The 21,911-nt window shown below is 39.6% G+C and overlaps 1 protein-coding gene across 3 annotated transcripts in view; it reads left to right on the top strand.

Moving 5' to 3' along the window:
- The window catches only part of TBC1D14 (TBC1 domain family member 14), a 75,927-nt gene that overhangs the window by 36,909 nt on the left and 17,107 nt on the right, over positions 1-21,911 (top strand). For 2 of the 3 annotated variants that reach the window (XM_074865698.1, XM_074865697.1), the window contains exons 4-12: positions 7,223-7,341; positions 9,985-10,067; positions 12,193-12,310; positions 13,672-13,778; positions 14,689-14,769; positions 16,175-16,269; positions 17,234-17,305; positions 18,627-18,755; positions 21,713-21,822. In XM_074865698.1, the coding sequence (XP_074721799.1) occupies positions 7,223-7,341; positions 9,985-10,067; positions 12,193-12,310; positions 13,672-13,778; positions 14,689-14,769; positions 16,175-16,269; positions 17,234-17,305; positions 18,627-18,755; positions 21,713-21,822 (914 nt within the window). Of the gene's footprint in view, positions 1-2,648; positions 2,770-7,222; positions 7,342-9,984; positions 10,068-12,192; positions 12,311-13,671; positions 13,779-14,688; positions 14,770-16,174; positions 16,270-17,233; positions 17,306-18,626; positions 18,756-21,712; positions 21,823-21,911 lie in introns of those variants that run through there. The other variant, XM_074865699.1, reaches the window with a different exon arrangement.

Below are 21,911 nucleotides of genomic sequence, written 5' to 3'. Positions count from 1 at the left end.
CAGAGTAGTTCTGTACTTGTTTTGAAGTTATATAAAAAGCCCTCATATATATCCCTTAAGGAGTTGTTTGAAAGTTTAATATCTGAACTCAGAAGTTTGTATTCTCTTTCTGTTAAGTTTTGAAGGATATTCTCATAATCCAATCTTTGCCTGAGGTGCCAGTCTCCTTAAGTTCTCTTTGATTACTGTATATGTAAGAGCCTCCACTAAAATTGCTTTATTATGGCCTGGTGCCATGTCAAGTATCCGATGTTAGTTTCCTGACCCAAAGATCATCACAAGTTTCATGGTCTGCTGGTTTCAGTTAAGGTTCTGAAAGAAACAGTCCTGCTGCTTGCTCCTTTTTCCTTCCTTTTACTTCCACATTTACACTGCCCCACAGCAGACATAACCAGAGTAACCAAACTAATACAGCAAAACAAAAGGTTAGTTTTTAGCAGTATCATTTCCCTAATCCAGTGCATTGTACTAGTTGTTGTACAAGTAGTGGTGTACTAGTCACACAACTACTTAATGGGGGCACAAAAAAATGTGAGGGGCCAGAAGGGCAGGGGAGAGCAGTGAAGTGCTGGGTGTGTACCAGCTTAAATTTGTCTGTTAAACCACTTCATAAATAAAAGGCAAGAGATTGCAGATGGACAGATGAACATGCAGTAGAAAGCTATGAAGCAACAGAAGGGAATGTTGAAGCAATATTTAAGTAGCAGTCAGAATCAAAACCCAGGAAAAACAATTGTCTGTTGTTTGTGCAGACCTGGTGCAGTTGCTGTCTCGTGGAAATTCCAGTGGAAAAAATACCATGTAATTAAAGCTTGTGCATAACTTGTTTGAGTAGCCTCAGGTACTTTCATAATTGCAGCAGCCTAGAAATAGTGATTGCTACCAACTGTGTAATGTGTGGCTAGCTATGGTTTGAGTTACAGAGCATACTTGGCTTTTCACCCCACGGAAGTGTCTTCCTATGTCACCAGCATCACTTTCTCCCAATCAGTGTTTTGTAGAATCCATAGTTGGTTGAGCTCCTCTTTTTGTGGATTGACAAATGGCTATTTCCTATGTCCAGAAGAGCTGCAGTATTGTTCTATTTTCAGCCTGTGAAACCACGGAGATTTACCACAAGAATACTGTTGTCCACCTAAGGTTGCTCTTCCTTGTGATCTGAAGTTTTTTCTGTGTTAATAGCTGTAATATTAAATAAATGTTTTTTGATACATGCAAAAATTTACTGCTTCAGATAGCTTATGAGAAAAAGCATTAGCATTGGAGGCTGTAGTGCTTTTCATGAGCTATGTTGACTTGCCGTTGTGGTAATTATTAGTGCTCTGACCCTAGATGCTTGGATGCCAGATGTCTGTAATTAATCGGTGGTGGTGGGAATGAAGCTGAGATACTTTTAAACAGTGAGGTGGTCCTTATTGGATATTATACTGCTGCATCCATGAATTAGATGAGAAGTCCCAGGTTGAAAACAATAGCTGATACAACAGCTAGCACTTTTAAGAAAATAAGTTATCTCAGCCTTTACAAAGCCACCTCTTGAAAGCAGAATACTTAAATGACTTTGGTTGTTTTCAAGTCTGTCCCTGCTGCTCATTTTGTGATTCAGGATCAGGCTTTGATAAAGGCCGTGAGCAATGCAGCCTGGCAGCTGCAAACAGTCGTCAATGAGATTAAGGAATATGAAATCCTTAGTAGAGTGCTGAGAAAAGGACAACTAACGGTTGCAGATGAGTAGATAATAGGATAAAGTGTGGCTCTTCTGAAGATGGTACCACAGCAACTTGCGTACCTCCCCTGAGTTAGGTAACAGAGCTTTTGGACAAAGGAAAAATGGCAAATTTAATTGATCTGGATTGAGGCAAAATATTTAACGAGATGTGATTTGGAAGTTTTCTGCACTGTGCAAGCGATCTGTATCTCTCTGTTTTAGAGCTGTCTGAAGAGGACCGAGCATGAGTTGAACTAAAACGCTTATGCTGTAGGAAGTGTTTTCAGCGTAAGACTGCTGCGGTTCCTTGGGGATTGATTTCAGGGCTGCCGAGGTTCAGCTGCCCTTGCGCTCAGGGCTGTTACGGAGGCTGTCTCGGCACGGCTCCGTACCCTGCCCGCTACCCGCAAACGCCCGACCTGGAGCCGGGGACGCGGGGAGGGGGAGCGCGAGTGTGGGAAACCAACAGAGCGGCGTCCCGGTGTATCAGGAATGCAGCTGCGCCCTAAGCAGCGCGTCTAACTCCGGGCTGTTCTGGGTTAAAGATGGTTGTGGCGAAGGGACGGGAGCTGGTGCAGGGTCTCGGTCATCGATCCGAGCCGCGCTGGGAGGAGCCGCTCGGGCGGCACGAGGGCCGGAGAGCTTGTGCCAGGCAGAGCGCGGCGCCGGGCAGGGCAGGCGCTGGCCTCCCCGCGGCGTCCGGGAGGCGTGCGGCCGGCTGGCCGAGGCCCCGGCGCGGCGAGGCCTCTCCCGTGGGGCCGCCCCTCCCCTGGGGCCGCCGCCGGGCGCGCCGTGCGTGCTCAGGCAGCGCTGGGCGAGACGGAGCGCACCGATCGGGCGCGGCGGCTCCGCGGGTGATTAGCGGGGCTGGCGGGGCGGGGCGGGGCGGGCGGGCGGAGGCGCTGCGCCCGCGGAGGGCGGCCCGGGCAGGGCAGGGTCGGGGCGGGCGGCCCGCGAGGCCGTGCGGGCCCGGGCGGCGCCGGGGCGGGGAGCCAGGCCCGCGGTGTGGGGCGGGCATGGGGCTCCGGCGCCGCTGCCTGTGAAGGGCCGCAGCTTTCATGGTGAGCGAGGCCGCGCTGGGCGTGCGGGTGCGGGCAGCCGTGCCGCCGGCGGGCAGGGCGGCTGCTGGGCGCGCGGGTCGGGGGGAGACGGGATGGGTGGGCGCGGACCTCGCCGCGTATCGGTAAACTCAGCCTCGTCCCCGTTTAAGTCGCCGTGCTGGGTCTGGTAGAGAACCAACTTTCCGGGAAGGGGATCCCCTTTGTGCCGGGCGGGGCGGCGAGACCCCGCCGGGGGCGGAGGGCAGCGGCAAGGACCGGCCGGCGACACAGGCCCGCCCGGGGGCTCGGGCTGCTTCAGCGCTGAGGCTGCTGGCTGGGAACCGGCGGGAGCGCTCACGGCCGGTCATCTCCCGGCCCGTGCAGAGCTGCCGGCCGCGGAGCAAGAGTCGAGCCGTCCGGTGTCTGCCTCTGTGGTACCTAGCATGAATATTTCATGTTCGACTCCCTCGGAGAGTGGTTACCTTTAAACAAACAGGGACGAAACAAGATGACCTTGATAGAGCGGTTTATGTTATTGTAGGTTCAGTTATGCTGTGCTGCTGCTCCTCGGGGAGGCTCGGTGCGTGTGAGAAGTCACACAGCCCTCTCCTGGTTAGCGCAGTTGATCTTTTAGCACTTACCCTGTGTTCTGGTGGGTTATTTGTATGTCTCCGTAGAGGTGGTTTAGGATCCCTTTGCAGGTTAGCTTCTCTTTCTTGAAGAATTGCAGAGGATCATCACAACTTGAGCTTCTTGCATTTCAACTACAAAGCTGCCAGTTTCCACCCAGAATTAAACTCGGTTTCGGAGGAGTGTGTTTCTGTGGGGTTTTTTGTTTGTTTGGGTTTTTTTAAATCAGTGCTTTAATCTACAGCACGTTCCTTTAGAACATCTTCAAACCCTGGTTCAGTTATTGTGGCTGAAAGCTGAATAGGTTAAGACGAAACCTGGAAGAAAGCCTAAGTGATCTCAGTGATAAGGATGTAGTCTAAATTGTAAACGATCAGCTCATCCTAAATTGATCCTAAAATTAACTTGCAACCATATCAGGTTCGTAACCCTTAATTACAGTATAGGATTTAAATAGATGCTGAATTATATGTACCTGTGAGAGATTTGAGTGGTTTAAAAAAAAAAAGAAAAATCTTAAAATGAGCTATTGTGTGGTTCAGCCTATTGCAGTATGTCTGTATGTGCAAATACTTCTACTTGCTCTGTCAGCAGATACTCTTAATATGAGTTTGTGGGGGCTTCAGTCTGCTTCGTTGCTGTATCATACATTGTGCTCTGTTCAAAATTGCATTCTCTTCTTACTAGAATAAAAGATCATTTTCACTAGCTTTTGTCTTCTGTGAATTTTGGGTGTTTTGGTTTTTTTTGGTTTATTGGGATTTTTTTGGGGGTGGAGTAGGGTTTTGGTTTTGGTTTGTTTTTCAGTTTTTCCTAATAAAAAACCCCGGTCTTGTAGATAATGACTGTCACCAGCAGACATCTTTATTCTTTTTTGGCTGCCACTGAAAAGGATGGAAGTACTACAAAGGACTCAATCTGATAAAATGTGCCACTCCCATTTTTATGCTGGTCTGGCTTCTTTACTGTAGGGTAGTGCAGAGTAGAACACGTCAGTGAATACTTGCTGAAATGCAGGGTGGGCTTTTGCTCCTTAAGAGGTTTGAATAACTGTACTAATATGCCAGTGCTTGTAACTAGCCACCCATATTCTAAAATAAAACATTCCTTGACCAAGAAATTCATGGAAGAATGATATGCACAGTGCTGATCTGGAAAACTTTGTGCTTAGCTGAATGAGATTTCTAAATTAATTCTTCTGTACAGAATAAAATCCCCATTGTAGCCCAGTGTGCACAGTTTTTCTTATCTTCCAAAAGCAATTTTGCTCTGCAGTTGGCTTTCAATGAAAGAAGACCCTGAAAATCATATTCATAAGCCAAAATCAAGCAGTTTTTCTGGAACTTGTACTGTAATAAGCATTGGTTGCATGTGTTTTAATGTCAAGTTCTGTGATGCTTTAGGGAGATCAATATATGATGATCTCTGCATATTAGCAGTTTCTTATGGATGCTGAATAGTTTTTCTTTCAGTAGTAGTGTCTCAAAGGAGTAAAAACAGATTTGGGGACAAGGTTCACCTTGTCTGTGGAGGCAGTGATAGAAGTTAATATTTGACTATGTTAATTTGTGAAAAATAGTTAATAAAAAAATCAGTCTCCTAATAGAAACTGGAAGAAAGAATGGCCATTTGCTTCATTCCTGCCAGCACAGTGGATATGCTCTGCAGTTGATGGTGCAGCTGAAGCACGTTGTGATGGTGCACTCATACGCTGGTCACTATCGGCTGCTTGCAAGGAGTTACTAATGCAAGAATAATGTCTTGGCTTTCTGAATATGCTGTCAATCACAGTACCTTTTTTGTTATATTTCTTTGCTTATTTTCTCGCAGGACTTTTTTTTTTTAGTGAATAGCTTTGTCAGCATGAACACTATCCCTTTACTAAACAAAACTAAGTATTATTCGGTAGTTGAAATACGTTTTTCTTGGTTCTTTTCCTTGTTTTCAAACTGATGTCATGCATAGCAGTATTAACTGGTATTAATGAGCCAGACATTCCAAATTCATGACCGTGTTTCCCGTCACAGCAATGCAGGCATCATAGGATTGATTGTTGAGACAGTGCCTGGTTAACAAACAAGAAAAAAGAGGGGTTTTCTGTGTCCCGAGCACTTCACAGACCTGCACCCATGAGTCCCACAGAACTAGCTTGAACTAGAGTGCGAATTACACGACCCAGAGTAGAAAACCACAAGCCGTGTTGCTCTGCATTCATGTGTGTTTTTCATCCATCCTTTTTTTTAAGGTGGGGTTGGAGGAGAAGGCATTTCTGGAAGTGGTAAAGATCCTGGTTTAGTTTCTGAATGATCCTGGCTGTTCTGATTGTGTTGGAAAGGTTGGATCTGTTGCCCAAGGAAGTTTTTTCATAAGTGACAGGTTAGGTTGAGCGAAAGAGATCAGTACCTTTTGAGGAGCGGTTTGTGCTAGCAGGAAAAAGTCTATGGCTGGAACACTGTTCGTAGCGCTCATTTATAATGATTAGTTTTCACAATATAGTTTCCTTTTTTAAAAATTTTAATATAAATGTCATAAGGTATACATGTAAGCAGGTGGGTTTTGGAAGTGGCAAAATTCATTATAAAGTTGAATGTGAAAGTATCTATAATATGGACTTGATTTTTCTCTTGGACTGTTTGACCGTGTTTATTGTTTGCATATCACTGATACTTTGAGTACTTAATGTTTGCTATAGCACTTCAAGCTTTGGAGTAGATGGGAGTTGTGTAAAGGTTGTTTTATCCCATTAGGTCATGGTTTTGGTACATTTTCTTCCAAAACAGTGTTTGTAGGAAAAATAAAAATAGCATGGTACATGTAATGCCAAGTTCTCTAATGTAGATCATAGTGATACAATAATTAAGGGCGGAAGGGCTGCTGAGGAGCTAACTCCCCTCTCAGAGCAGAGTCTGCTTAGACCAGGTTCCCAGGGCTCACCCACGTGAGCTTTGAATGCCCTCCAGGTCAGAGGTTTCACCACGACTCAGGAAATTTGTCCCAGTGTTTGACTACCTCCTAGTGATTTTTTTTTTTTTTTTTTCCTGAGACCAGAATTTCCCTTGTAGCAGTTTGTGCCTGTTGTCTTCGTGTTCTTTATACAAGCACCTGAGACTTGTACTCAACCTTCACCATCCTGTTATTGCTGTCTACCAAAGATCCCTACAAAGCCTTCTGCTCTGAAGGCCGAACAAGCCCAGTTCTGTCAGCCTCACCTCGTGTGTTGCTTGCTCTAGAGACCCCAGTCATCTTGGTGCCTCTTGCTAGTCTTGCTCCGGTGTGTCAGTGTCTGCATTACAAGCGCAAATTAATACGTTATGCTCTGTTATGATTTAGGATTGTCATACCTCAAGGCATAAGAACAAGTGTGGGGTTCCTGACTAACCATGATTTTAACTTTTTTTTGCCATTGTTGAACTATTGTATCTGAAAATAGCTTGGGTAGGAGAAATCTTATGATGAGATTTTAAGACAAGGAGCTTGTCAGTTTTGACTTCAATTTCTAAACTGTGTAAATCAAAACAAAAATATTTTAAATAGGTCTTATTTTATACCTCAGATAGTATCTGCTGTTTGTAAGCTCATTCTTAGCAGGCTGGCACTCAGAGGAACTTAAGATGTTTCTGCAAATAGAAGGAATGGAAAAACCCATCAAAACTCACTCCAGAACATAAATTTTAACATTGTTTTCAATTCTGAGGTTCCTCTAGTTGAAAAGCTTTAAAGGGACTGCAGTTGGGCAGAGACGTGAAATCATTATCTTGAAGACTTTAGTAGACCCTTTTAAAATTCTCATGTGCATCATCTCGGTGTTCTCCACTCTTGTAATTTGCCCTGTCTTTTTCTTTAGGAATATGAAGAAAAAACTGGACGAGCTCACAGACCACTCTCTCCTAAACAGAATGTGAGGAAGAATCTTGATTTTGAACCACTCTCCACAACAGCACTTATTTTAGAGGACAGACCAGCGTAAGTTTTGGGAAATACCACAGTGAGGGTCTCTTTAAAATTAGGCTAGCAAAGCTTTTCTTACTGTGTGTGTTTGATTAACTTAGACAGATGATTTAAAATTTAAAGGGTTTTTTTTTTCAGGCTAGTGAAAATGAAAGTGGGATGATTATGAGAAAAATTATTCACGCGAAAGTAAGCTTATTTTATAATAAAAGCAATGGCTTTGTATGAAAGGAAGTAATCAGGAGAGCAGAGCTCTACTTTTGAGTAATTCTACCTTCTAAACACAAATAAGGGATTTTTATTTTCCCTGAGAGGACATAAGCATAAAAATGAAGCTGGTATTTGCTAAAGAAATTGAGAAGCAAGGATACAGTGTCCTGTTTAGACAGAGAAAGACCACACCTCCATAAATAATGAAACAATACAATGATTGTTCTGCAGTGGGTTTAGCATTGCATTTTAAAGGTTGTCAAGTACTTGGTAAGTTGTTTCATGCTTCTGTTACTGCAGGGAGATTCTTGCATCTGCAGACTAACTCCATAACAATTTACTGGCAGCTGCTTCACCATGAATTGTTCCTGAATTACACAAATTCAGTCATGTTTAGTCAATTTATGAATGTTACCCAGCTTTACAGGCATGGCATCTGCATTTTTAATATAGCTGTGTATTGATGTAAAGAACTGGCATAACATAGGTCCATGTTTTCATCAACAAATCCGTATGAAGAATGCTCGTATCAAAGTTGTAGGGTTATTTAAGACACTTTTTGGCTTGATTGGTAGGCTACGTGACAAGATTTCTTGGGACATCTAGAACAATGTAAGAGTGTTTATTTGTTAGAGCGGGTTTTATTGTGTATAGCTGGAAACAATAAATACTAGTTTATTTTTGTATTTAAAACCTGTCTGTTAAAAATCATTCTTTGTGAGATAATGTGAAAAGTACAGTGTTCAGATAGATTGAATTAGTGATACATTAGAGGATAACATTCAGATTTTGCTTGCTTTTCCTACTGTTGATAGACTGAGGAAGTTCTAGCAGAAAAGGTATTTTTAAGATTCTAACCACTTGAGTCATCATTTCTTTTGTCTAGTAGGGAAAATTGCTCTGGACAACAGTGCCGTCCTCTGATTAATCTTTCTAAAGAATCTTTAATTGTTTACTTATAGTTTGCGTACTATTTTTTTTAACCTGTTAGGCTTTAAGTAATTTATTTTTGATTTCCTATGACAAAAAGATTTAAGACTTCTGGAGCAAAAATGCCATGAGACTTTTTCCAAAATGGTTGCTCTTGATCTTGCACTCATTTGTAGGGTTTAGGTAAAACTTTCTGGGAAAAAATTAATAAATATTCCGTAGTCCCTCTAGCTTTAACTGAAAAAAGTGTTGAATCTTAATAGATACTAAACATCATCTCACATGTATGGTGATGTTGTTAAGAGACAGGACAAATAATTTAAGTGGTGGAATTTAGGTTAACGGAACATGCATTGTTTCATCTGTTTTCCTTTCCAAACTTTCCCTAACTTACACCATTTCTAAAGACTTGGATTTAAAAAATATGCTGGTCAAGTTATATAAATAAAACTGGAAAAGAGTAAGTAGATCGTTCTCTGTAATTTAACAATGACACTAATGTGAAAATCCATTTTTCTTGTTCTTGTAACAATCTTGATTTTAAAAAATACTCATAGGCATGTATCACATGGCTATGCACACTGTACAGGTTATATGATTATGTAAATAGTAAAGCATACTACTATTAGTGGTGACTGTGTTAATGGCTAGCAGCTGCCTTGTGTGACACCTTACAGGAATGTGAAAGTGAATTTTAGCATATCTTTTTTAGTAATCAAAGATATAAACTGTCCTAGGAATACAATAGTGTTCTACAATACAGAAGAACAAAATACTTAGTCATTTCCTGTTCTGATGTTTTGGTGATCCTGTAGTTGAATGAGATATGTAGTGTGGTTATGTTAATTACAGATATGATTAGCTTAAAGTTAATGTGGTCTGACATACGAGCACGTGTATTTGTATGGCAGAGATCTTACCAGTCCAGTCTTTAATCACAAATCAAGATGGCTGTGTTGGTATTGATAACTGGAGAATATAGAGGATGATTCCAGTGCCACTTGTTGGTGTAGAAGTGAGGGGGAGAAGTTAAGCCTTTAAAAGAGAAATGGGGTCTCAGCAGAGGGAAAAAGGAAGCTGGTGTAGGGAGTCATTACTGCATGTGTGAAGAAAGTTGTGGGTATAACTCTTAAACATGGTGCATGTTGTATGTTATCTGTAGAGATCAGTTTAAATCAGAACTACCAATTTGGTATATACCAGTGTAGTCCCTTAATTTATGAAGATCAGCCCGTGGTTTCAGTTAGTTTAATAATAAAAATGCTGAAATTACCAAACATAAGGAAATTACTCAGCATAGTTTGTGTATAAAAGTAGTCGTAGCTGGTCAGTGTTCTTTCCTTCTTTTCTGCTGACTCTGGCTAAAAAAAAATCTTTCCAAGGATCTGCTGCTCTACTCTTTGATCAAATATTTTGACAAGAAGCAGTATATGCTTTTCTTTTAGAAGTGTCTGGAATTTTCTTTATATAGGCATGCCAAGTTTAAATACTGATTTTTATTTTTTTTTTAAATTTAAGGAACCTCCCTGCAAAACCAGCAGAAGAAGCTCAGAAACACAGACAACAGTACGAAGAAATGGTGGTTCAAGCAAAAAAAAGAGGTGATGGAATTTCTTGTCTTCAGAGGAGAGCAGTAGAGTTAAGGGGTATTTCTTGACCTGAAATGCACTGTGTCAGTTTGTTGCTCTGTAATGTGAGGGATTTGTACCTCCTCTCAAAGAAGAATCAACGCAGAGGAGAGAGAGGAATGAAGTAGTTTCACTAAAAAACCCCACTCCAAGCTGAAGAAGAAAACAGTACTAGAATCCAGCAGGAAAAAATTTTAATTTGTAACTCAAATAATTGACTAGCATCTGTTTGTGGGTTTAAAAACTTATCAATATATTGAAGTAGATTAATCTTCACTAATTTGACTGATAGACTTGTTTAGATAACTACAGGATATTTGATAGTTTTGTTGGGAACAACCTGTTGAGCCTGTAGTACATAAATACATAATTTTCCACATAGGAAAATGTACATAGTTATGTTCATCTGATAATCTCTCCCACTTAAAATTTACAGATTTCCCAAGGTTTTGGTCATAATTTCTTATCTGACATTGTTCACAGAAGTTTCTCAGCAGCACTGTACCATGCACATCAGGTAGAGCTGACAGTAGTGGTTTCCTTCGGCTGATAAATTTGAGCATCTGGGTTTTCTAATTAAAAACAGCCATTGCAATAATAGAAAATCTGGACTCATAGAAGTTTTGTGTCCAGTGAGAGCTACTGGAAATATTTTTTTTTTCCAGCTGGCCAGACCCCTGAGGCATATGAAACAGTGGAAAGGAGATATGAACACAGCACTTGCTTTCTTCCTGTGGTTGACATATTAATAAAAGTATCTTCTTGTGGTTTTGAACCATACCTACCAGTGAAGTTCTGACTTCATGTGACTCCCATGTTAGTATATTCACTTAACATGTAGTAGTTCAGATGAGTTCTTCTGTTCTTTCTTTGCACGTAGGGCGGATAGTTTGGGAGAAATGGGTTGATGCTCAGGTTAGGCAATGGGGCAGGTCCTTGTGCTGTCTGCACTGGACTGGAGTATGTCATTCTGTGCTGATAAATAACCTGGCAAACCCATTTCCCCTAAAGCCACTCCAGATGAACAGCTTTGCAGAGTGATGTATTGTGTAGAGGTCAGGAAATCAAAGAATGTAAACACCCTCTTTTTGTTTAGAGAAAAATTCAAAGCTTGCATTAGGCAGGCTTACAAAGAGCTTGTATCAAAGCTGAAAATACTATGAGGCAGTTTGTATGCTTCTGCTCAGACACAGCTGCTTCTGGGTTTTAAAGTGGACCCATCAGATTGTATGTGTTTGTTCCAAAGACCTTGTTCATGGTACTGCTGTTCTTCAGTTAGTTTTCTTTGCCAGGTCAGTACCTCCCCATATTGTAGACAGTGTGTGCGTGCACGCGTGTCCTGTATTTCCACTGTGCTGCTATAAAGACTGTCTGCCTGCATTTGTTAAATTGCATGTCTAACAAATTTGCCGGTGGAAAAAATAGTAGTTGATGATGCAAGAAGGAATACTGAGTGATAATGCAAAAATGTAAAATATGTTTAAACTAAGCATGAAAAATGTTGTCTTTTTAATGAACTGAAGGTTTTCAGTATGTATATACTTTTGTGATGTATGACATTTAGATTAACCATACGATAAGTAGCATCAAAAAATGGTGGCTCTTGTGTTTTCCTGACAATGTATCTAAATCATAATTTACAAAGACAACATGTAAGAGTGAAAACAAAATACAAAATTTGTATTATTTTAGCCTGCATTTTTGAGTCTGACAAAAAAGGGGGTGAGGCTTTATTAGGAAATACTCTGACCTGGCCTGCTAGGTGGGGCTGTTGGTTGTCAGAGATGCAAATTCAAAGTTACTAATGTGGTTAGATTTGAAGGATCAAAGGAGCCATGTATTATCCAACTCCCTTTGTCCCATCTACAGAAAATGAGAGCCTCATGCATAGTTCCACTTTGTTCTTTATTCACATTTGGTCTCACTGCTTGGCTTGCTGTATGTCTGGGAGATTTTTAGAATTTGAACAGTCCACTGTACATTTAGGTGAATATAGTGTGCTTTTACATGGCTATATAACTATAATGTAATGACTACCTAACTCTGAATATTTGGTTTCTGGTTTTATTAACTTAAAAAGGAAATTACTTTTCTGCAGAGCTTAAAGAAGCTCAGAAGAGAAAGAAACAACTGGAAGAACGCTGTAAACTGGAAGAGAGCATTGGCAATGCTGTTTTAACTTGGAACAATGAAATCTTGCCCAACTGGGAAACTATGTAAGACAGTATGTTATATTGAGTTTTAATTAAAATTGCTGAGTCTGTATCCTGAAGAGAAATTACAAAGTTAGCAAGTAATATTTTAAATGGTCTGGAAAGCTTTTGTTTGAAAGTGACTTTTGGACAGCTACAAATCAAATGAGCAACATACATTTCATTATTTCTATAAGGTGGCTGGAAGGGATGCAGTTCTAGTTTTTACTATTTGTCTTTAATGGAGGTTCAGGGTATTCAGAAACTGAAACACTGGGAAGTGATCTCTGGTAGAGAATGTAAGAGCAGAAAGCATAATGCTTGAATGCCATGCATTTATCAGAAATGAGCTTTCCTTGACTACTTGAGCTGTTGATGTTAATGTAGCTTGAAATACGTGTATGGTATTATGAAGCCTCTTTAATTATAGAGTGGTATACCTGCTGGGATAATCAAGTGATGGCAAAGAGAAGCAGGGGAGAAGTTATTTTAAAAAAGTACTCAGTGCTAAAAGATTTCCTACAAAGACGCAGCACAGGCAGTTGGTAAACTACCTTCACTGTCTAGTTTTTCATGGACTTTGCTAGTCATCTTAAAAAAAACTAGGCACCCCTTGCTGCTGCCCGCCCACCCCCCATATAACCACCACATCAACAACATAAACCAACCTCCACAGCACTCACAATTGCAGTTGTATTCACTATTACACATTTTAATTCAGATTCTGCTTTTAAATAAATGGATTGTTATGGTTTTTGTCACTACCACAAACTTTCATTGGTGCTTAGGTGCTATTCTGGTCCTCCTTCTGGGCATTCAGACTGATGAACATCAGTTGCAGCCATTTCCAAGCCTGTGTTCTGCTAAAACATCTTTCGTGCTGCCACCTAAAAGTTATTACTTGTTACATCTTCATGCATTTTTCTGGAGGGTTAGAGCTGCAAAGCTGAGGGGGAAACTGTATGTCTTATTTGCACAGCAGGGTGATGACAGAGGGGAGAGGGTAGACTTCCATAACTTGTTTCTGTGTTTAATCTTACATGGAGATGTCCAGTCTTTAGCATAGGCAGTGGCATAGATACAGGCTTTCTTTTCATTTTTTTCTGTCCCCTATGATTCTTGCTGGTCAGGTGTGGTTGCAGATTACAAATACTGTGATTGTAGTGCTCCTGTCAAAATAAGCCATTAACTTGGAAGAAGTAAGCTTTCCGTTACAGTTCAAAGCAAAATAATACTAAGGAATGGATATGTGCAAATCGTGTTTGACTTCCTGGCCTGTTAATGTTTATTTTGATTTGGATCCCTTTAGTACTGGTAGGAGGAAACATTTGCAATTCAGCTGGCAATGGAATATTTCCTAGAATAATCTGTTTTACTTTAAACAGGTGTTGTTCCCGTAAAGTTCGAGAGCTATGGTGGCAGGGCATTCCGCCGAGTGTGAGAGGCAAAGTCTGGAGCTTGGCAATTGGCAACGAGTTAAACATCACCCATGGTAAGACTGTTGTTTTGCAAAGAGAAAGGGTAGGGGGGACAGTCTTGTATTTATTATGGTGTATCAGAACCTGAGGTGTGGGTGTGAGGAGATGTTATCTAGTTACGCTTTTTTTTGTGGTGCTTTGACATATTTTGTTCAAAAATACAGTGTCTTTTTATCTTGTAGCTGCCCCAGGACTGCTGCTGTGAATTGTTTCTGATTATTGCTGTTACTGTGTCTTGCTTTGATGTTAGATGGAGATGGTCAGAATTAATGACTCAAGCTTTTTTTTTCTTTTTGAAACTTGGAATTGTTGGGTTTTTTTGTAGTGCCTATGAGTATGCATATAGTGTGCTTCCTTTGATTTAGAGCAAGACATCAGGTTTGTGAGAGATTAAAAAGACCCATGGGAAAATTTGTATTTTCGTTTATGTGTGTGTTTGTGAAAATAGAAATAATGTGCTACTTCAGAGTGCAGAAAAACACAGCTCTGAAAGACTAACATACGTAATTAATTCCAACATAGAAGTGTGGTAGATTGCCTGTACTCCTGCTGCATTGTGCTGCTTTTCTGTGCTTGACTTAGTTACCTTGGGTGTAGTTCTTACGCAGAATTTACTAGACTTATCCCAATTATCCATTCAGACTATAATTTTGAACATCAGTGCTCTGTAAGAAAAGTAAATGCTTGAACATAAAATGCAACTTTGCCTAGATTGTTTTTCCTTTTCACATAATCTTAAGTTATAGGTCAGTGGAACAAGTGTTTCAGAACCATAACCTTCTTGAAGACGTTCAACTACTATGTTAGAGTCACTGTTACTTGTAATGACTGGGGTAGCATTGCTCATATGTTAGGTAGTAGCTGACAGTGGACGTGAGCATATACAAATAGTGGACTTGGTTTTCTCTGTTTCTCTTTTTCCAGAATTGTATGATATTTGCTTGGCTCGTGCCAAAGAGAAATGGCGATCACTTAGCACAGGAGGGGCTGAAGTAGAATGTGAAGGTACACTTTTCATGAATGATTCGTGCTGTGTTACAGCGTAAGAGATTTTGTAAAATTGTTCCTTAAAATGAAATCATGGATTTTAAACAAAAAAAAATCAGCTATAAATATGTGTCTGGTAAAAAGAAAGCTGCTTTTTGTGGAAGCAAGAAATAGCTGTGTTCTTTCTTCTTAATGAAACTATGGTCTCTTATAAAACACACTTGTTCATTTTTCTTTATAAACTGTCTCTAGATACAGTTCTTACTTGATGTCAATTTGAAGGAAAACTAAGAAAGTTTGTGGATTATAATTCGAAATTGCAACACTAAAATACTTTGCTGCATCTGTAGTTTTGGAATTGAAACTCAAATTATAGCAGAAAATTGCGTTTTAGTCCCTTACTGCAGCTTTGAGCCTATCTCTTGGGTGTGTTTCAGAGAGCAGCAATTTATTTTTGCAGACAAAGTGGTTTGAGATTTACTAATTGATTGGAAGAGTTGTCTGTTTTTGAGAGAGTGTAAAACTACTTGCAGATGCTTGAAATTGCCTTTGGTAAGTAATTATGCTGAGCAGAAAAGGAGAACATACATACTGGCATTTATCAACAGAAAAATATTTTTGATTGGAAAACCCCTACTTTGTTTTCTTAACATTGTCTGCATTTTAAATAAGATGACATCTAGTATGTTTCCAACTTCCTCTTGCAGTTCATTTTCTGGAATGTAGGTGCTCATGTGATTGGTGTAAGCATTGACTAGTGACAACTCTTCTTTTTGATTGCTCAGTAAGTAGCAGTAGGTAATTCCCAACTATACTTACCAGAACAGACAAAATAAAAATAAAACTTCTTGATATCAGAAAGAAAGCTAATACTTTAGAAACTTACTTCATTATGAGATCCATTTCAGTTACAGAGAGTGTATTGCAGTGTCCGTAATCTTTAACAACACATGCAAGGAGTAAATAAACACAATTTTGGAAGAACTGACAGTACGGTGGAATCCATCAAATGCCACTGCTAGAACTTCTCTCTCCCACCACAGCCTTTCCACAGAGGCAGCTACTTCAGGAGCCACTGGGAAGCCTTGTTGAGGGCCAGGGCATCGTGGGTTAACAGCCTTGTGTCTGTCTAATGATTTGTCAGCAGATACCAGTAAAATGCCTGGCCTGCCTTGCCCTGCGTCTTTCCCCCCATCGCTTCAAAACATACTGAGGGTCAACATGCACTGTGGGGTTGCTCTGAGTCAGGACATACATGCTTCTTAGCCTCTGCTGAATTCAGAGAATTGTCATGTCTATACCCTTATTCTCTAGCATTCGCATTGAATTAAATGAACTGTGCAAAAGCTAACTCTTACTGGGGGGGGCGGGGGGAAGCATACACTGATCCATGTAATAAATGCAGTAACTTTGGCTTTTGTAGATGCTGGATTTTCTGCAGCTGACAGAGAAGCAAGCTTGGAGTTAATAAAACTGGATATCTCAAGAACATTTCCTAATCTCTGCATATTCCAGCAAGTAAGCGATGTTAACTTTTGTCTTGACTTCTCAGAGAAATTAAGTTTACGTAATCTTGCCTGTCCCTTGGTTGAAACAGCCCATTGAGTTCAAATCTGAAGGAGTACACATCTTGAGAGGACAAATGGAAAACTATAAATAATCTAGAAAAGAGTAACCTCAAGGTACTATACATTTGGAAGAGGCAGAAAACCAATCTGTTGGCTAATCATCATGATTCATCTAGCCCTGTTCATGCTGGTTTCTGTCTGATGCAGTGATGCAGGTGAGTGTTTCCAAGTCAGTGAATCAACAATGCTGGGTTGCAAAGACACGTAAGTGAGAGAGAGCACAGCTCAAGCAGGCAAGATTTGGGGGCCTTATTTTGGTTCCATGCAAGACCAATTTAACTTGTATGGTTTTGGTATGCTTTCATGACTCATTTTAACTAGATATTTTGTCCTTCTGTACACAAATTTCAGCAGCCTTGTAAAAAGTTCAGATTGTCATAAATGAACATTTTTGGAAATTCTTTGGAAATTCTCAGCCCGTTACAGTACATAGTGTAAGATACAGCAGCTGTTAATAGTCAACAATGTGAAATTCTTTTTAGCTCTACATGTCATTCTTGATATGCTCTGTGTGTGTTATGGCATATTGTTGTTTTAACTATTTTCTGCTTTCTTGGCATTATTGTCAAAGTGCTGCTAAGCGATAAGGAATATTTTAGGCTTATATTCCTCCTGTATAAAGATTTAGAATGTAATTGATGTATGAACTGTATGCATTTGTAGTAAATATGGTATGGAGGGCTGTTTAGTGCTTTTAAAGCCAAAATTATTTTGAAAGACTTGAGGCTGTTCAAAGCTGCATGGGAAACTAGTGTGTCCATCGGAAGTAATAGATACTGTCTGTAGCACTGAAGGGTTTTTAACATGTTTGTTATATACTTGGATGTATTGTCTTGTTTTTGTTTTAATTATAGGGTGGTCCTTACCATGACACATTGCACAGTATTTTAGGAGCCTATACTTGTTACAGACCTGATGTAGGCTATGTAAGTGAAGAATTTCTTTTTCAGGGGTGGGGAGGGAGGATTGTGTTAATCAGTCCTTTGTAGACCAGTATTAAATGATTTTGTGAATACTTGTGGAGTTTCTGTGTGCTTTCTTCTGTTCCAGTACATTCTTGAGATATATATATAATGGTTCTGTGGCTAGATTTAAGCTTTTTACAGGTTAATTGGAAAACTCTACATGTTTGTAGTGCTTGTAAATTGGAGTCGGAAGATGTAGTTAAATTGGTCCTTTGGAGTACATACTGTTGTTAATGGCAGTCTTACTGAGACTCTTCTGTTGAGTATCTTACTCCTCTCGATACGCGTTTCTGTGCCTTAGCACTGTGAGCTTCTGGAACAGTCTTTAAGGCAATGCCTATTGAGGCTCCGTGAGCTCCCTCAAAGTATTTGAAGTAGTGATTATGAGAGGACTGAGTGGATTTCAGATACTTCATTTAGTCTTTTTTCCTAGAGCAGGGGCATACATATAGGAGCTTATTCTTTATTTGGGAGCACTTGTTTTAGAGAAGGCAAATGTAGAATAATGTTCCTATTCTGTGAGTAGCATGCGATGCTTGACAAAAACTGCTGAGTGTGACTGCTGGGAAACCAGGAGAAGGGCAGATTGGGTGGTGTGCTTCATTTGGCATGGAACCTGTTGTTGTGTTGGGAAGGAGCTTGTTCCTCAGGTTTGCAGGAAGGACTGTCACACCTTGGTCCACGTGACTCTGCAATGGCAGTGCTACACCCTTTGAGTGAGCAAGCTTTGCCTAGATTCAGCATTGATTCCATAGCATACTTTGTAGAAAAATGCAACAGCATCATGAAATTACGGTAAATGAAAGAGCTTAATCTTAAAATGCTACTGCTTATAAATGAGTCGTTGCAGTTTGCAGTTGTCTGTAGCTGCTGGTAATTGATTGAAAAAGGAAAGAGCAGGCTTTGTCTCTAGTGTCCTAGTCCAGCTTTTCACAAATAAGGGTATCTATGACCCATCCCTAGGAGAAGAGAAATTACTTCGAAACAACTTATTCATCAAAAAAATCTTCTGTGTATTTGAAAGTGCCGTCATCCTAGCCTGTCTTAGGAGTTTTACTTGGAGTCTTTGAAAGGAGGCGACATGGGCATCATTAGCTTCCATGCTCTGAACATTCAATACCAAAGGGTCACGTGGGTTTAAAAATCCTGCCTTTCTGAACTTTTTGCAAAATTCAGCAGTTTAGCAAGTGCATTAAACACTAGTGATTACGAAGACAAAATGGGTCAGTATTCTTGAAAGAATACAGTTATGGTTGAATAGTAACACTTATCCTTTCTTCAGGTACAGGGCATGTCATTCATAGCAGCAGTATTGATCTTGAACTTGGATACTGCAGATGCCTTCATTGCTTTTTCTAACCTTTTAAATAAACCCTGTCAGATGGCGTTCTTCCGTGTGGACCATGGCCTTGTAAGTATGCAAGAAAACTGTAATCTACATGTTGTAGATATGTGTAGGGGAAGATTTTTTTTAAAAAAATAGTGGGCTCATGTCATGGTTCTACTATGAAGAAAATGAACTCTATCCCAGCCAAAACCAGCACAACTCAGTAGCTTGGAAAGTCAGAAATTTATTTTAAAGCATACTTGATAAACAAAAAAACCTCCAACACACACACATGTGCACACCCCCTCAAAAAAACCGAACCTAACCAAAACCCACCCCACTAACCTTTTTGAACTGGCAGGTGAATGAAAGTGTTTTATGATGCTCAGAGGATAGTTATGAGAATAATATTGTAGGTGTTTTTCAAATGGAGCACTGTAGGTGAAAGCTGAAAACACCTTAATATTAGAAGTGTCTTGAAGGTGCTAAAAATAGACTGTTGTAGTGGAAACCAGGTTTCCCATCTCTTATTGTAGCAGCTGTGTTTGAAAAGGAGTCTGGGGCAATCAGATGAGCAGACCCCTCCATTCTTTAGTGGGAGCTGGTTGCCTGATTTTCTCTGGAGTGTCTAAAACTCTTTGTTCGCATGTACACTGGGCTACTTGTGTACCATAGCAAAACAAGACACATCTCCTGAAATGTTTTTAGTTTACTTTAAAAGTATTTTTTTGTAAAATATATGGCATTCTGTATTTCTTTCTTGTTTATTTGCCTTTTAACACTATGAAAATAGGATCTGCTTCTCAAGAACTCAAATGGGAAAAATAAAGCAAGGAAATGGATGACATCAACAACAATCACTTTTGCTGCTTAAAGAGTAGGACATCCTGTCCTAGGGATCCTGTCGGTATTTCCTGCTGGAAAAGCAGTATGTAATTCCCTGTTGCAGCCCCTGAATCTCAGCAGTTGTAAATGCCCATGGGGAGATGTACCACAGCGCAGACAACATTTCTAGAAGCAGTATCAGTCATCTCCATTACTGTACTTGGAAAAAGAGGACATGCTTATGCATTCAGTTTGTAAATATGGTTCTTGTGAAGATGATTTTGGAATTAAATTTGCTAGAATAAGATTTTTATTTTTTTTTTAGCTGAAATAGTGGGTTTTTCTGTGCTCTTGGATAGTGTCATTTAGTTCCATTAGCCTGGCTAGATAGAGGCTACATGATAAATGAATGCTTATAGAAGAGTAGAGATGGTGACACATGAAAGAATATTAACATATTGTGGAAATTACAGAGCCATGATTCACACCACAAGGAAAACTTTGTACCTAATATTTCAGAGAGTAGTGAGACATAAAGTAAGAGAGTTTGGGCTTCCTGTGGTTAATACACTGATCTGCTCAGCAGATGAGGAGTAGATGACCCTCACCTTTTTGTGTCAGTTTTACAGCTTTTAATAACCAAATGCTGATTTGTCGTAACATATAATAAATTTTTTTAAAAAACAAAACAAGAATAAATTAGTTGTTGAAGTAATAGTAATTTATACTTATTTCTCTTGATCTCTTGTGTTGGTTATAGTTTCATTAAACTAGAAATTTTTTTAATTACTACTAAGTAAATGTCTTGTTGAATACCTGAACTGCTATTACATTTTTAATAGAGCTGCCTGCATTACTATTAGTAGATGTGATTGTAGCAGTTATTTGTAAGATTCCTTCTCTAAAGTACTTCTGAAATGCTTTAGTAGAACCCTCTCACCATGGTATTGGCATGTAAACAGATAATTTTGGAAGTAGGACTGTCTGTTGCATTACCTGCTTCCTTCTTTATAATCACAGATCTCATGTGATGCTTGGATTTCATGCATTTAAACTTTGTATGGCTATTGCTGTAGCATACACCCATACACCCATCTCTGATTGGTTTTGAAGCCTTACACTCTTACTGATTACCAGGCTCAATTTTTGTTTGCCATTGTTAATGAAGGTAGTCCACCATCTGTCACTTCATTCAGATGAAACAGAAAAAGTTTCTGTAAAGTCATTAAAAAAACTGGGAAACAAATCTGTCATCCTTTAAAAGGTTTTCAGACAAAAGGCTCTAAAAGGCTCCTTTTTTCCCTTTACTGTCATGGTGTTTTGGGGAGAAGCATACTGATACAGCTCATACTTTGAAGAAATCACAGCTATTCCTTACTGCTTTTATTGGGATATTGTAATTAAAATTACTGAGTCATTCAAGGACTCTGCTTAGTTTTTCTCCCTATAGTATTAAGAGGACAGGGCAGGATGGAGCTAAAAAGCCTTTTATTTTTAACTCTTACTTGGATTGAAAGATTTTCTGTGCCCTCTGTTATGAAATTTGACCTAAATACTCAATTTTTAAAATAACGTGAAAGTCTTTGTGTTAAAAGCAGTACAGTTCAGGGGTTACGGTATCAGATGGGAGTTACAATCTGTTTATGTAGGTATTTCATCTTGATCTCTGCCTTTTTTGTGAACTTCGTCTTTCCCTCTTTGCAATAGAAATGCTATTATCTTATTTAAAAAGGTATGGTATAAAAGAAGCTTTGGTATTAGAATATGAGTTATCATTGGAGCCAACTGGACGCTTCACTCTTGCCATGGACTATTAAATTATTTTAGTTTCATATTTCATTTTATAATCCATTGAGCCTTGGATTTTATTCAGTATAATATTAAATTACTGCCACAAGCATAAAGCACCATTCTGTTACCATAGTTTTTTTGAGAAATCAGCAAATAACTTATCTCCTGCTGGTATTTTTCTTTCCAAAGGAAGTTGGCCAAGACCCAAAACAATAATTATATTGTTTAGTATGAGAGCAGTATATAGGTAGGTCTTAAACTCTGTGTGCTTGCAGATGCTGTCCTTTATGTAAATGTTTATCTCTTTATTGTATCATGTAACTCATATAATCCTGTTTTTGAAGGGCGTTAAACCAACAACATGTAATACATTTAAGCCTATGAATATAGCTAACTGCTTTTTTCTCCCCATTGTGTTTTCCCAGATGTTGACTTACTTTGCCGCATTTGAGGTATTCTTTGAAGAAAATCTGCCAAAGTTATTTGCTCACTTCAAAAAAAATAACTTAACTCCAGACATCTATCTTATTGATTGGTAAGCCATTGAAAGTATAATGAATGTGTATACTAGCATATAGCTCCATGTCAGTATTCATGACAGAAGCTGAAGTGCTCTTACCTGGT

This window comes from Strix uralensis, chromosome 4 (genome assembly GCF_047716275.1).
Source record: "Strix uralensis isolate ZFMK-TIS-50842 chromosome 4, bStrUra1, whole genome shotgun sequence".
In the NCBI taxonomy this organism is placed as follows: Eukaryota; Metazoa; Chordata; class Aves; order Strigiformes; family Strigidae; genus Strix; species Strix uralensis.
This window is presented reverse-complemented; position numbering and strand designations above follow the sequence as displayed.